Here is a 12,179-nt window from a genome sequence, read left to right on the forward strand (position 1 = left end):
TTGAAGAATCTCAAGTCTGTTAAAATATCTGGTGAGATTCTAATTTACTAATAACCATTTGAAATTTCCCAAAATCGGTCTTCTTAAAATCTGTAGAGTGTTTGTGTCCTGAGTTTTATATTAGGTTATTGTATGCGTATTTTCTGACAAGATTTTGTAGTTTTTCCATGTTGGCGCGACGATGTTTTATTGTCGACATTCTCAAACCTTTTCAACAGAAATGGACAAGTTTTGGGGATTATGCAGTAAGTTGATTTTTGTGAGATAAAGCTTTGTAAGGAAATTTATGCTCAGTTGGTAAGTGGAAGTACGCTATCGTTTATGTTAATATGACTTATTTTAGCATCATTGCTCCTGATAACGCTTACCCTGGGTGCATGGTAACTCATTGTACAGTATTTCAAAGGCACATTTATATGTAGAAAAGAAGCATTTATTTAATGTGGGAGGGTTTTATCGATTGGCAAATCCGTTCTAAAAGTCTGTCGTTTTATTCGTGGCCGCTTCCATATTAATCAGTTGGCGGATTTAATTGTAAGAAAACCAAACTACAATGTGATGGTGCTGGTTGTTGGGAAATACAATATTTTTGGGAATACTTTGCGCCGTGTAAGCTAACTTATTTTGCATATGCTTTTACTTGTGTATTATGACTTGGCACAAATAAAAGTTTTTTTGAATTTGATTGGACCAAAATTCATTCAGATCATTTAAATAGCCCATTCTTCTAAACATGGTACAAATGTATGGAGTACTTTTTGAGTCACTATTTTTAATATATAGCCATTTTAAACTTAAACATACAATGAATTTTCATTTGATCAAGTTATCTGAAATTGCAGTCGAAACTTTCTTTTTGACATAATCCGTTAATAACTAAAGGCTATTATTTGTTGCAGGGTTATGCTACTGCGAGTGTCAATGATACTAAACAAGGCGTGCCGAAGTTTACTCTTCGTTACTTTTATAAACTGTTCAAATGGATGACAGTGGGTTTTGTTGCTGGCAGTAGTACCATCTTTTTATATAATTTGTTTGTTCCAGATTTTCGTGAATTACAAGATGAGAAGCATTATTATTCTGATTGGAAGGTAAAGTTATTTACTTAACAGGGACTTTAATTTTCATACAGATGCGGTTCAGTGTCTCAACTTTATACGAGCTTAATTCAACTTTGTACGGTTATCGTATTTCATCATAAGTTTTAGGTGCCATACAATGTGCAATAAGCAAATTCCATTTAAAATTGACGGTGAAGATTAGAACATTGTCGTGAATTTGAATTAACTTTTTGTTCAGAAGAGTATCAGAAGAGTAGATGATTTAGGTTAGTTAAGTTTACTTGACTTACTTTAAGTTTGTAGAACTTGAACTGAACCTTTTGTTTCTTATCTGCAAGCGAGATCGACCCAGTATGATTTATTTTCTTTATAAATGTGATTCGATTCAACAAATATGTAGTCGAATAATTGAAACAGCTAAGGAATAAAATGGTAATGTTGAAGAAGAGGAAGAGAAGACGGCCCCCGATTCTTTCTTTTCTGTTGAATCATTAAAGAAGATTTTTAAGAATGTAGGAAATGGGTTGGCTTAGCAGATTAACATTTACAATGAAGACAGATGTACATTTACTACTTGAGGTTTAGATAAAGGATTCATTGTTTTAAAAGAATGGGTCATAATAAAGGAATAACAAATTGGTTTATAATAATAAATCATTAGCATTATTCTAAACACTTAATGTATAATAAAAATTTTGATGTATAATAATGTGTAATAAAAATATATAAAAACACTTAATGTATAATAAAAAAGGTTTTCCAAACATAATCTATGAATTGTTTTCAAACAACCCAACATTATTTGGATAAATTGCAATAAGTTTAGGTTATATTGCGATTCTAAAAATTTGAATCATTTTTAAAGTTTAAAGAACTCCAGTGAAAACATTTAGAGAGTTGGGAACAGAAAATAGATTAAAGAAGCGGGTTCATCAGGTTAATGTGAACTAAAATTAGACCTAGTTTTAAGATCATTTGAAAATATTGCTCATGTTTGAAATGTCGAAAGTATCATCAAGTTAATGTGTTCTTAGTTTTTTTTTTTTTTTTTTTTGTGCTATTTCTTTCATTTTGTAATAACACCAGAAAGTCAATTTAAATAAAAAAGTAGAAATCATTTCAGTTGCGTGCGTATTCTTCTCTACCGCTGAATACACTTTCACATTTTGCCGGCGGCCTAGCTAAAGTATATATTCCAGTGTGGTTACGACCCAAAATATTCAGTTAGTTAACTTTTTTCTTTATCTTGAAGTGGATTTTTTAGTTTTTTTATTTCTGGGTTGTAGAATGTAACAGTTTTCCGTGGGAGAGCAAATAATAATGTGTAATGGAGAAAAAGTTGACAGTAATGAGAAAAATACCAAAAGAGCCATTTAAAGGTAAGAAACTTTTTATTTTTAAGATATCTATGTTCGAGTATATGATTGCCGAATGGATGAAGCCGAAGTGAATGATTTATCAGCCTATCCGACGTTAGCAGCATTTTTTAATAGATCACTAAAACCTACAGTCAGGCCTATCAGTGATGCAGACTTGGTTCGTCGTTCTCGCCATATGTTATTTTCTTAACAAAAAAAAAAGCATTAATATCGGAAAATAATGCAAGAAGGTTTTTTCATAATTTATCAAAATTTATAGTATTATTAGAACTTTTTTTAGCAATCTGATTTATTTTCTTTGCAGGTATCTCCAGCTGACGGAGTTGTGATTCATTACGGAAAAGTGAAGGAGGGACGTGTTGAGTTTGTAAAAGGCCATGATTATGATATCACCGAATTTTTAGGACCATTGAATATTAAAAATAAAAAAGTGAATTTTATGTTAATCAGTTTTTTTTTTTTTCTTTAGTAAAATGGCGATATTGTTCTAGTAGAAGATTTTTGCACTGATTTGAGGTATTCTAATGATTCATAACTGTAAAATAATGTAGGAAGGACACGAGCTTTATCAAGTGGTTCTTTACCTCGCTCCTGGCAATTATCACGGATTTCATGCTCCTGCAAAGTGGGTGGCAAATGAGGAAATACATTTTCCCGGCAAGTTCACATTCCATTTCCGGAATTTACAGCTTTAAGGGAAAATCTTTATTGTCTTTTGTGTGGTTTTTTTTTCATTATTTTATAATGCACCGTTATATTTTTTTTTTTATAGGATTATTATTGTCTGTACGACCAACATTTCTATATCGCATGCCACATTTGTTTTGTATCAATGAACGAGTTGTTTTGAAAGGATCCTGGAAGCATGGCTTTTTTTCATTGTGCGCAGTCGCAGCCACAAATGTTGGAAATATTTCAATAGACGCAGTACGTCGGAATTTCAATATGAATTTCTTCATATCTCTCACTTTTTTTTTTTAATTTCATGAATTGAACTTCTTTTACTAAAATACTGGCAATTTTGGTTTTTTTTTTTTAGAGATTGGAAAAAATGGTATTCATAATCGGAGAATATACTTCCATTCCCCAGCATTTTCATTTTTATTTGTTCAGTTTAGGATCCGTTGCTTCACACAAATACCAAACGCTTACGGAAAGAGATTTCCAAAGCAGTGCCAATAATTGCAGAACTGGAACATGCATATCGGCCTGGCGATAAAGTTGGAGAGTTTCGGCTGGGATCAACGATTGTTTTGGTAAATTTTTTTTCTGTTTATTCTTTCCGGTTCGGTTGCTTAGATAAATGTTGAATTATATATTTTTCTTCCTTTTTAGTTAAGTATTCTATGAATATCCAGAAAAAAGTTTAAAAAAAACGTCATTAAGCTTTTTTTCAGCGCTTAATTACTGTGTTTTGCAGATTTTCGAAGCTCCTTCAACTGTACAGTTTGCTGTTCGCGCTGGTGATAATTTACGCTACGGCCAAAGTCTTGTTGTAAATGGTTTTTGAACTACGTTTTAATATGTTTTGATGTTTGAAATGCTTGTACCGCATCTTACAAAGCTGGTGTTTCGTGTGATCAGTATCATTTTTATAAGTACTGGTCAATTTTTTTTTTTTTTTGCAGTTTGTATCTTCTGTTATTTTGTGAATTATAAAGATGTTCTAAACGTTCATATATTTTTTTTTAAGATAGGGTTGAACTTTAATCATTTTGTTATATTTACAAATATATTCTTGCCAACACATTGCTTGTAGTGATGCTTACAATTTGTTGTATTATACAATTCTTTTTTCTTTTTGATGGCGTGGAGAGTTTTATTTCTTGTGTTTTCAAGAATTAGTTCGCTATCATTTCGTTGCCGAAAACTTATAAATTATAATGTTCATTTTATTGTTTTAGGATGGTTCTAGACATTGATTTGTTTCGAGAAGAGAAAGGCGGTGATCCGGAACTGGTACGAGATTCGCAACGAAAACGATATAAGGATGTCAAACTTGTTGACGACGTTATTGATTATGATCAACGATGGAGAAGAGGTAGGGGAGAATTTTGTACTGAATAAAATTCAAATTGCGTATACGTCATTTGCGTTTCTGAAATTTTTAGTATGCATCATCATTTTTAAAGGAGCTGTTTTTTTTTTTTTTTTTTTTTTTAGATTTATTTCAGGTTAAAAAGCTGTTTTGAAATAGAAAGGTAAAATAAAATTCTGTAACATAAAACCTATTGACTAGCTTCTAGAAGCTAAAGGACTTCTGTCTTTAGAAAATGCGATTATTTTCTTTAATATGTTTGAACATTATTTATACGTTTTTTGTTAATCGAAGTTGAAGGGATAGCACTAGTAGGAGAACAATGTTGTTATGCGTCATGCCGTATGTTTCCTTCTTATATTTAATTTTTCTTCAACTTAAACCATTGAGAACAAGTAATAGATAAACTATAGTGAAACACAACCAAAAAGTTAAAGACTGTCGAAAACCATATGTACTTAAAGTTAAAACTTTTTTAAAAAATCTGTTTTTCATGTATTTCGAAAAGTGGTTCTATATATAGTATTATCGGCGATATGAGGGGTGGGAAATATTAAATCTAGTGAAATTAGCTTTTCGAAATATAAGAAAATTTCAAGATTGTTTCTTGATAAGATCGTTGAATATTCGAAATTAGTGAATAACTCAAGGTGGCAAAAATTCCATTTTTGATGTATATATTTAATTTTCAGCGCTCTAATAGGGGATGGATTATGGACGGCAAGACTTGCTAACTGATATTTGGTCTCGTTTCATTAAGGCATTTTGTTTAAAAAATCCTTGATTTCTCAAAATGTAATTGTTTAATTACATTTTCCAGATCGTTTTTCCACAGATAATTTCAACAGGTTGATCAATTTATGCAGCAAAGTCATTGGAGAAAAAATGAAGGCACGTTGTATTATTTATTTGGTGCTCAATAGTGTTGTCGTTATCAATATGAACAGTGAAGATTTTAGAAAAAAGAATCAGTAGCTGATGATAATACCGTACCAATCGATTATATGGAACGCCTAGAAGCACTTTGTGCTGATGACATAAAGGTGGCAATCCTTTAATTTAATTTGCATTTATATTACAACAGTTGTTTCCGTTATTGCCATAATTTATATTTACTTATAGCAATATACTTATTGTGATAATTTATTCGATGGGATATGAAACAAATTTATAAATAACTCTTTAACAAGTTGCGAACTTTCTTGTTTTGTTTAAACACATTTTCATTATTTAACTTTATTTTCAGGGTTTGAAAATATCACAAATCAAAAAACTAAAGAATACAATTGATCAGAAGCTGGTGGAAAAAAGGAGAGAAATGGAGAAGCTTGAAGCAAAACGCCATCAAAGGCTTATTCAGATAGGCAACATTATACATCCCACGGTGCCGGTCAGTGATAACGAAGACAATAATAGAGTGGAGAAGACTTTTGGTGACATCAAAACTAAAAAGAAATACTCACATGTAGGTTAATTAAAATTAAACTACTTGAGAGCATTATTATTGGCGTGCGTCACATGGTCTTTTAAATGAATGCTTAGTTTGAGTTATTTCTCAAATTATAATTTACGTTTTCGTAAGAAAGACGTTTTGTAACAAGTCATATATAGATTTCTATCTCTGAGTGATATTCCTCAAAAATTGATTTCCATGCTGTTATAGTATTTCATAACCCTACTTATTTATTTTGCGTAATTACTTTATTTTTCATATTTCAGATAGATCTTTGTATGATGATTGATGGGTTTGATGGTGATCGTGGAACTTCTGTCGCTGGTGGTCGCGGTTATTTTTTGAAAGTTCGCTTATTTCATTGTTAATATTGATTCAAGTTTTTTTTTTCTTCTCTGTAGAAGGTTTTGCGACCATACTTGCTTTATTTAGGGTCCGTTAGTATTTTTGGAGCAAGCAGTTATCAATTTTGCTTTACAAATGCTACACTGTAAAGGCTTCATTGCGCTTTACACTCCATTCTTCATGCGTAAAGAAGTGATGCAAGAAGTGGCACAACTTAATCAGTTTGATCAGGAGTTATACAAGGTGTCTTTTAAAATAATAGCCATGCCGCTTTTAATTTCTAATTCTTTTGTCTTTTTCCAGTAATACATAGCACTGTAACAGGTTACTGGGAAAAGTTCTGAAGTTATCGGCGACGAAACCAATGACGAGAAATACCTCATAGCTACATCCGAGCAGCCAATTGCAGCTTATCACCGAAACGAATGGATTAGTGAAGCTGACTTGCCAATTAAATATGCCGGCATATCGTCTTGTTTCCGCCAAGAGGTAGGCACATTTTTTGACGCCATGCAAGATCCCACAGTTTTACTCGATCTAGAACTTGTAGGTTGGAAGTCATGGGCGAGATACTCGTGGTATGTTTCGAGTACATCAATTTGAAAAAGTTGAGCAATTTGTCATATGTTCTCCATATGATGATGAAAGTTGGAGAATACTTGATGAGGTAAATTTTCTTTTTTTTCGTGTTGAAATGATAGATCTACCAATTTTGAGCTACAAATATCGTTGTGTGAATACAAATAATAGCATTAGCATTTTATGGCGTTAAAAAATTCCTGCAAATGAAAGGATTTTGTGGACAGTTTGCAACTGGTTCAGCGAACATTGCAAAAATAAGTTTTGATAGTGACATAATTGAGTGGTTGTTTTTTATTTAAATTCTGAGTATGAAACCTCTTAAATTATCATACAGTAATTGTTTAAAGGAATCTTAAATTACCATACAGAATGATAAGTGAGTATTAAAAAATTTCGAATTTCGTTTCTTATATTAACAACAGAAATTTCACCCGCAGCAACAATTACTTGCATTTAAAGGAAATTATTAATGGCTTAAAAATAATAACAATAATAAAAGTAGAAGGCATCATACCACTTCATATGTAAAGTGGGGACTGAATATGACCTTAGGATTAAATAATCTTGTCGATTTTACATTATTTTCCCACAATCTGGCAATTGTATCGATTTTATAGATGGTTGAAAATGCTGAAGATTTCTGTAAAGCACTTGGTATACCATTTCGAATTGTATGCATTGTTTCGGGAGAACTAAATAATGCTGCGGCGAAAAAGCTTGATTTAGAAGCGTGGTTTCCAGGCAGTGCCGCATTCAGGTTCTTTCTATTTTATTCTCAGATTCTGTTGAAAAATTGTGTCTTACTCTATAAACTTTTTCGAATTTTCCTTTAACAGTCATTGTTCAGAGAATTGGTTTCTTGTTCGAATTGTACCGATTATCAAGCTCGACGTTTGAAAATTCGTTATGGGAAAACGAAAAAGTTGGATGGTGAAGTATGTTCTTTCTTTAATTGGTGCTATAGAAAATTCATTCCTGATGTTCAGGAGGTTCCACTAAGTTTGAAGATATTTGGTTAAATTTTTCTTTATCTATAATACTCATTGTTTCGAATCTTCTTTGATTTTGATAGAAATTCTTCTTGATTTACTTGGTGTAAACATATTAATTTATCGTATGTAGGTATCTTACGTACATATGTTGAATGGTACAATGTGTGCAACTACACGTGTATTATGTGCGTTATTGGAAAATTATCAAGAAGAAAATGGTATACGTGTTCCGGAAATTCTAAGACAATTTATGCCACATCCCTACAAGGAATTAATACCATTCATTAAGGAAGCACCGATTGAAAATGATTTAAAGAAAATAAATTAATGCTACTGTTTATTTTATGTATTGCTATTGCTTAATTATGAAAAGATTTTTTTTTTTGATGTCTTCATTTATTGCGTTCTGTTTCTTAAATGATGTAATTTTTTCTTCTGCATATATTTTTTATTTATTTATTTTTTTTTTTTTTGTGAAATGATGACTTATGTTGTTTTTGGTTATAAAGGCAGCTTTTTCCTGACATATCTTTTCTGACTTCACCAAATCTAAACTGCTATACATTGATGCCTGTAAAAATAATAAGCTATATAAGGGATTTCAACACAATCTCAATACTTACTGATATGAAATGTCGCTGAACGTTTGTTATTCAGCTGAAGTTCACTGTAAAATTATCACCGGTGCAAAAATTAATGGTGTATTACTTTCATACTTTGCTTTCGTCTCTTGGTATTTTATCACGATAGGAAGAAGGCAAAGCAGTAGGAGCAAAGGGCGAGACGGCGTGTTAGACAGCAGGACGATTTTTTAATGTATTTTTTTCTTGGTTGAAGAAATAAGATTTTTTTGGTAAATTGGTTAATAATTTTATTCTGTAAAACTGAATGTGACGATATGGGATGGATCAGGTGTAATGACTTATCATTTTGATGTATAGTAGTTTCTGCTTCCTGTACTACTTTATTTATAGTTATAAAGACAAATTGGTTATGTTAATACGTCTGCAACATGCACTACTTCGTCACCATAGGTATGTTATTTTTTATGATAATTTATGCTTCAAGATGATGTTTTACTCATTTGATGAAGAATGGATAAATTTTAGGTATTATTATTACAAAAAGTAGTCTCTATAATCATTGTCACAAAATTTATTTTATGAAGAATGATATTACATAGAATCGTAGTAATTGTGATAACGAGTGTTATGAATATTTCTTGAATGTATATTATTTATAGTATTCAGTAAGTACAGAATAAAGATTTTCCTACAACATTTAATTGGAAATTATTTATAATTTGAAAATTATATTTTGAAATCATAGAGTTAATCACATATTAAATAATAATATTCTTCTAGTACAACAAAACAATGTAAAAAAAATTACAGTTGAAAAGATTCATGGATATGATTCTGAATGCAGAAATGTCTGAACTATATCTGAAAGTTTATAAATATTCATTAATAGTTTCGCTAAATAAGTGGTTAATTGTTCTTCAGGGTTTTTTTTCAAAATGTAATTCACAAAATCAGATCAGCAGAATCGTTGAAAATTTTTTCTTTTCAATTCAATTTCAAAACCAAATTCACTTAATATTGTGTGCTTCATTGAATTTGATCGAATTCCAAAATAAATTGTTCGCATCAGTTCACTGCATGTTCAACTCTCCTCTTACCTCTTATCAAGTCTTTCCTAAGTACAATTTCAATCCTGTTTACTGTCTGACCAAAGAAAATTAACTAACCAAAAATGACCATCATCTATCTCCTAAGTAAGTTACTTTTGAAAATTCATCAAATAAAATTAGCTCAGTGTACTTCTAGCAATTGGTCAGTAGAAAGTTGTGGAAATGGATTACAAAATCTGCAGAGGAATTCCATTAATTTATTCTAAACAGGTAGGTATGCGACATAAGCATTCTTACTTTCATATTGCACCAGGTAATTAATTTGACAAGACGGTTTAACTTGCGCTTCGTTCCATTTATTTATCATCTTCTATTCATTGCGGTATGTTCCGTTTCGCTGAAGGACACTGTGACTGCATCATTTTTTCTTCATATTTTTTGGGTCTTTCTTGAGATTTGGTGATATTATTGAGATGACTGCAAACTTAATTAGCATTGTTTTATTATTTGTTTATATTTCCTCTCTTACTAGACCTATTTAATTACCAGGTGTATGCATTTCAATGATATTAACGATAGCATGGAAGAAAGCAAAGACCTCATCCTGTACAATTCACAGGCTCTTTCTTTCCCCGCAATCCCACAATTATGGCATGCTTCCCAACAACCGTTCATGCCATATTATTTCACTTCATCACCACCGCGATATTATCCATCCTTACCATATCTGTCTCAATACTCGAATGCAACGGTAAGTTAAAATATAATTTATATGACTTCACACACTCAGGTATAAATCATATTCCGTTAAATATAATCGAATTCCCTGAGGAACAATCGTCCCCATCTTAGGTGTGTATAGCGCCACGAAGAACAATTACCGAGATGGATCATGATGGAAGATCACTGTTTTGCTAATGCTGCGTAATGAGCACCAAATATTTGACTGCATTAAAATAATTAGCAGGTAGCTTTAACAGAATGAGTAATAAAATAATCTGGCATTCCGGCAAACGGTTGATTAATCACTTCGATCCTGCTGTTGGATCATACTAAAATAAGCTGATAGTATCGGTAGTAATTCATGCAGATAAAAACGACTGTCATTTCAGGCAATGATCCGACAACAAAAATACCGAAGTAAGGAAATGCGAAAGTCAAGTAAAACAAATTTCTGGTGTGCCGGCATAGCTCAACTGCTGTGGACAATAGTCGTGATAATTGCATCAGGTCTGCTCGCCATTTTAATACTTGCACTTGTTGTTGTTTAACAACATTGTTGGTAAAATGTATGAGTTCAAATTTCTCGGAAAGAAACGCAATTATAAATCAAAAGAAGTCACTGAATAAAAAAGCTGTGGTCAAGTGACCAAAAAACAGATAGTTTTGTAGACTTTGCTTTTATACACCACTGTTTTTAAATGTAACAAGTCAATAACGGTTCAAGAAAATTGTATAAATGCCTGGTTTCTTGTAATAATCACACTGCAAATACCATTTATATATGATGCATTGATGCATAAAATTGTTCATGATCCTAACATGAAATGAGCATAATTATAAATACTATGTTGTTAAGGGGTTACGCTAAAATGTTTATTTTTCGCAGAAAGCTTCATACAATTAAACATGAATAGCACTTCTTTATCTGTTGCAAAAAATTTGAAATGGAAGGTTTCTGCAATTCACACACATAGTGGAGGATAGGATCTCACAAAAAACTGTACACTTTTTTTTTCTTTTGAATTAAACATACTTATTCAACACTTGTTTTCAAGCCTGAAGTAGATAAGAGATGTGAATCAACGAAATGTCAAATGAAAAAAACCACATATGTGCTAGAACTAAAACTGTGATACGTTGGAAAAAAGATTACATATAGGTCATTGTACAGTTGCAATTTATTTGAATTATCACAAAAGAAAAACGGAAGGATTGATTTAAAGATGAGAACACCACAAAGAATGCGCAGTCAAATTTACTTCAACTACTCTTTAAATATTTGACATGCTACAGCGATAAATCTAAATAAACTACATATGTATCTTTTTGCAAAAGCATATTTTTATACAAATCATTATAACAAAATAAACTACAATTGAGCTGCTCATAGAACGAAAATTAACGATGATCATCTATCTTTTGATTTCTTTCTGTTAGCTCTCCCACGGGTCCTGTCAGCAGTACAGTGCTTGATGAATGCTTCCTTTAAAAAAATATGTCAATTTCCAGGATTTCGGGAGAATTGTCAAATTATTTTCATCAGTGGAATCACTGTTTTTAAAACTTGTAAATTTCAACTACGCAGAGTGCTATCAGAGATAAGAAACGATAGTTGTAAATGAGTAGATTTACAGCACTAAAGTCAATCATAATTTTTATGTCTTTTGGCTGCTTCCTCTTATTTGGATCTATCCAATTATAAAAGATAAATCATTGTTATTTGAAAAAGTTATTGTTCATAGTCAGAAAGAATTAGCATACAATTACTTATTCATCAATTTGTTCAACGCTCCAAAACACTTGAACACATTTAAGCTTCGATTGCCAAATCAAAAACTGAATGATTTAAAAAAGAAAGGGAAAACCTAACGAGAGAAAAGCAAATAAACTTTCATAGTTTCACATAAAGAAATGATTTTTGCAATGTATGACTAAATTTCAGTATTCAGAAAAGTTCGAATTTCTATTAATTT

At 31.4% G+C, this 12,179-nt stretch overlaps 4 protein-coding genes across 4 annotated transcripts; 3 read left to right on the top strand and 1 right to left on the bottom strand.

The window, feature by feature from the left end:
* Nucleotides 1-167: 167 nt before the first annotated feature.
* Nucleotides 168-3,950, top strand: Bma-psd-1 (phosphatidylserine decarboxylase proenzyme, putative; the record flags this gene model as incomplete). The annotated part of the gene is made up of 9 exons (XM_043076722.1): nucleotides 168-245; nucleotides 900-1,091; nucleotides 2,185-2,284; nucleotides 2,464-2,597; nucleotides 2,745-2,870; nucleotides 2,992-3,097; nucleotides 3,213-3,367; nucleotides 3,559-3,696; nucleotides 3,861-3,950. The coding sequence occupies 9 exons, from the start codon at nucleotides 168-170 to the stop codon at nucleotides 3,948-3,950; spliced, it is 1,119 nt and encodes a 372-aa protein (XP_042932656.1).
* Nucleotides 3,951-4,345: 395 nt separating this feature from the next.
* Nucleotides 4,346-8,178, top strand: Bma-sars-1 (Sars1 protein, putative; the record flags this gene model as incomplete). Its single annotated transcript, XM_043076723.1, has 11 exons — nucleotides 4,346-4,481; nucleotides 5,299-5,348; nucleotides 5,438-5,521; nucleotides 5,725-5,943; nucleotides 6,198-6,278; nucleotides 6,364-6,519; nucleotides 6,601-6,765; nucleotides 6,827-6,943; nucleotides 7,476-7,615; nucleotides 7,706-7,793; nucleotides 7,981-8,178. The coding sequence occupies 11 exons, from the start codon at nucleotides 4,346-4,348 to the stop codon at nucleotides 8,176-8,178; spliced, it is 1,434 nt and encodes a 477-aa protein (XP_042932657.1).
* A 665-nt stretch (nucleotides 8,179-8,843) lies between these two features.
* Bm10869 (Uncharacterized protein) lies at nucleotides 8,844-10,754 on the top strand (the record flags this gene model as incomplete). Its single annotated transcript, XM_001899685.2, has 3 exons — nucleotides 8,844-8,884; nucleotides 10,033-10,234; nucleotides 10,596-10,754. The coding sequence occupies 3 exons, from the start codon at nucleotides 8,844-8,846 to the stop codon at nucleotides 10,752-10,754; spliced, it is 402 nt and encodes a 133-aa protein (XP_001899720.2).
* On the bottom strand, nucleotides 9,858-10,435 carry Bm14276 (Uncharacterized protein; the record flags this gene model as incomplete). Its single annotated transcript, XM_043076724.1, has 2 exons — nucleotides 9,858-9,960; nucleotides 10,365-10,435. The coding sequence occupies 2 exons, from the start codon at nucleotides 10,433-10,435 to the stop codon at nucleotides 9,858-9,860; spliced, it is 174 nt and encodes a 57-aa protein (XP_042932658.1).
* Nucleotides 10,755-12,179: the final 1,425 nt, after the last annotated feature.

Source organism: Brugia malayi, assembly GCF_000002995.4.
Source record: "Brugia malayi strain FR3 genome assembly, contig: Bm_v4_Chr1_scaffold_001, whole genome shotgun sequence".
NCBI classification, from domain to species: Eukaryota; Metazoa; Nematoda; class Chromadorea; order Rhabditida; family Onchocercidae; genus Brugia; species Brugia malayi.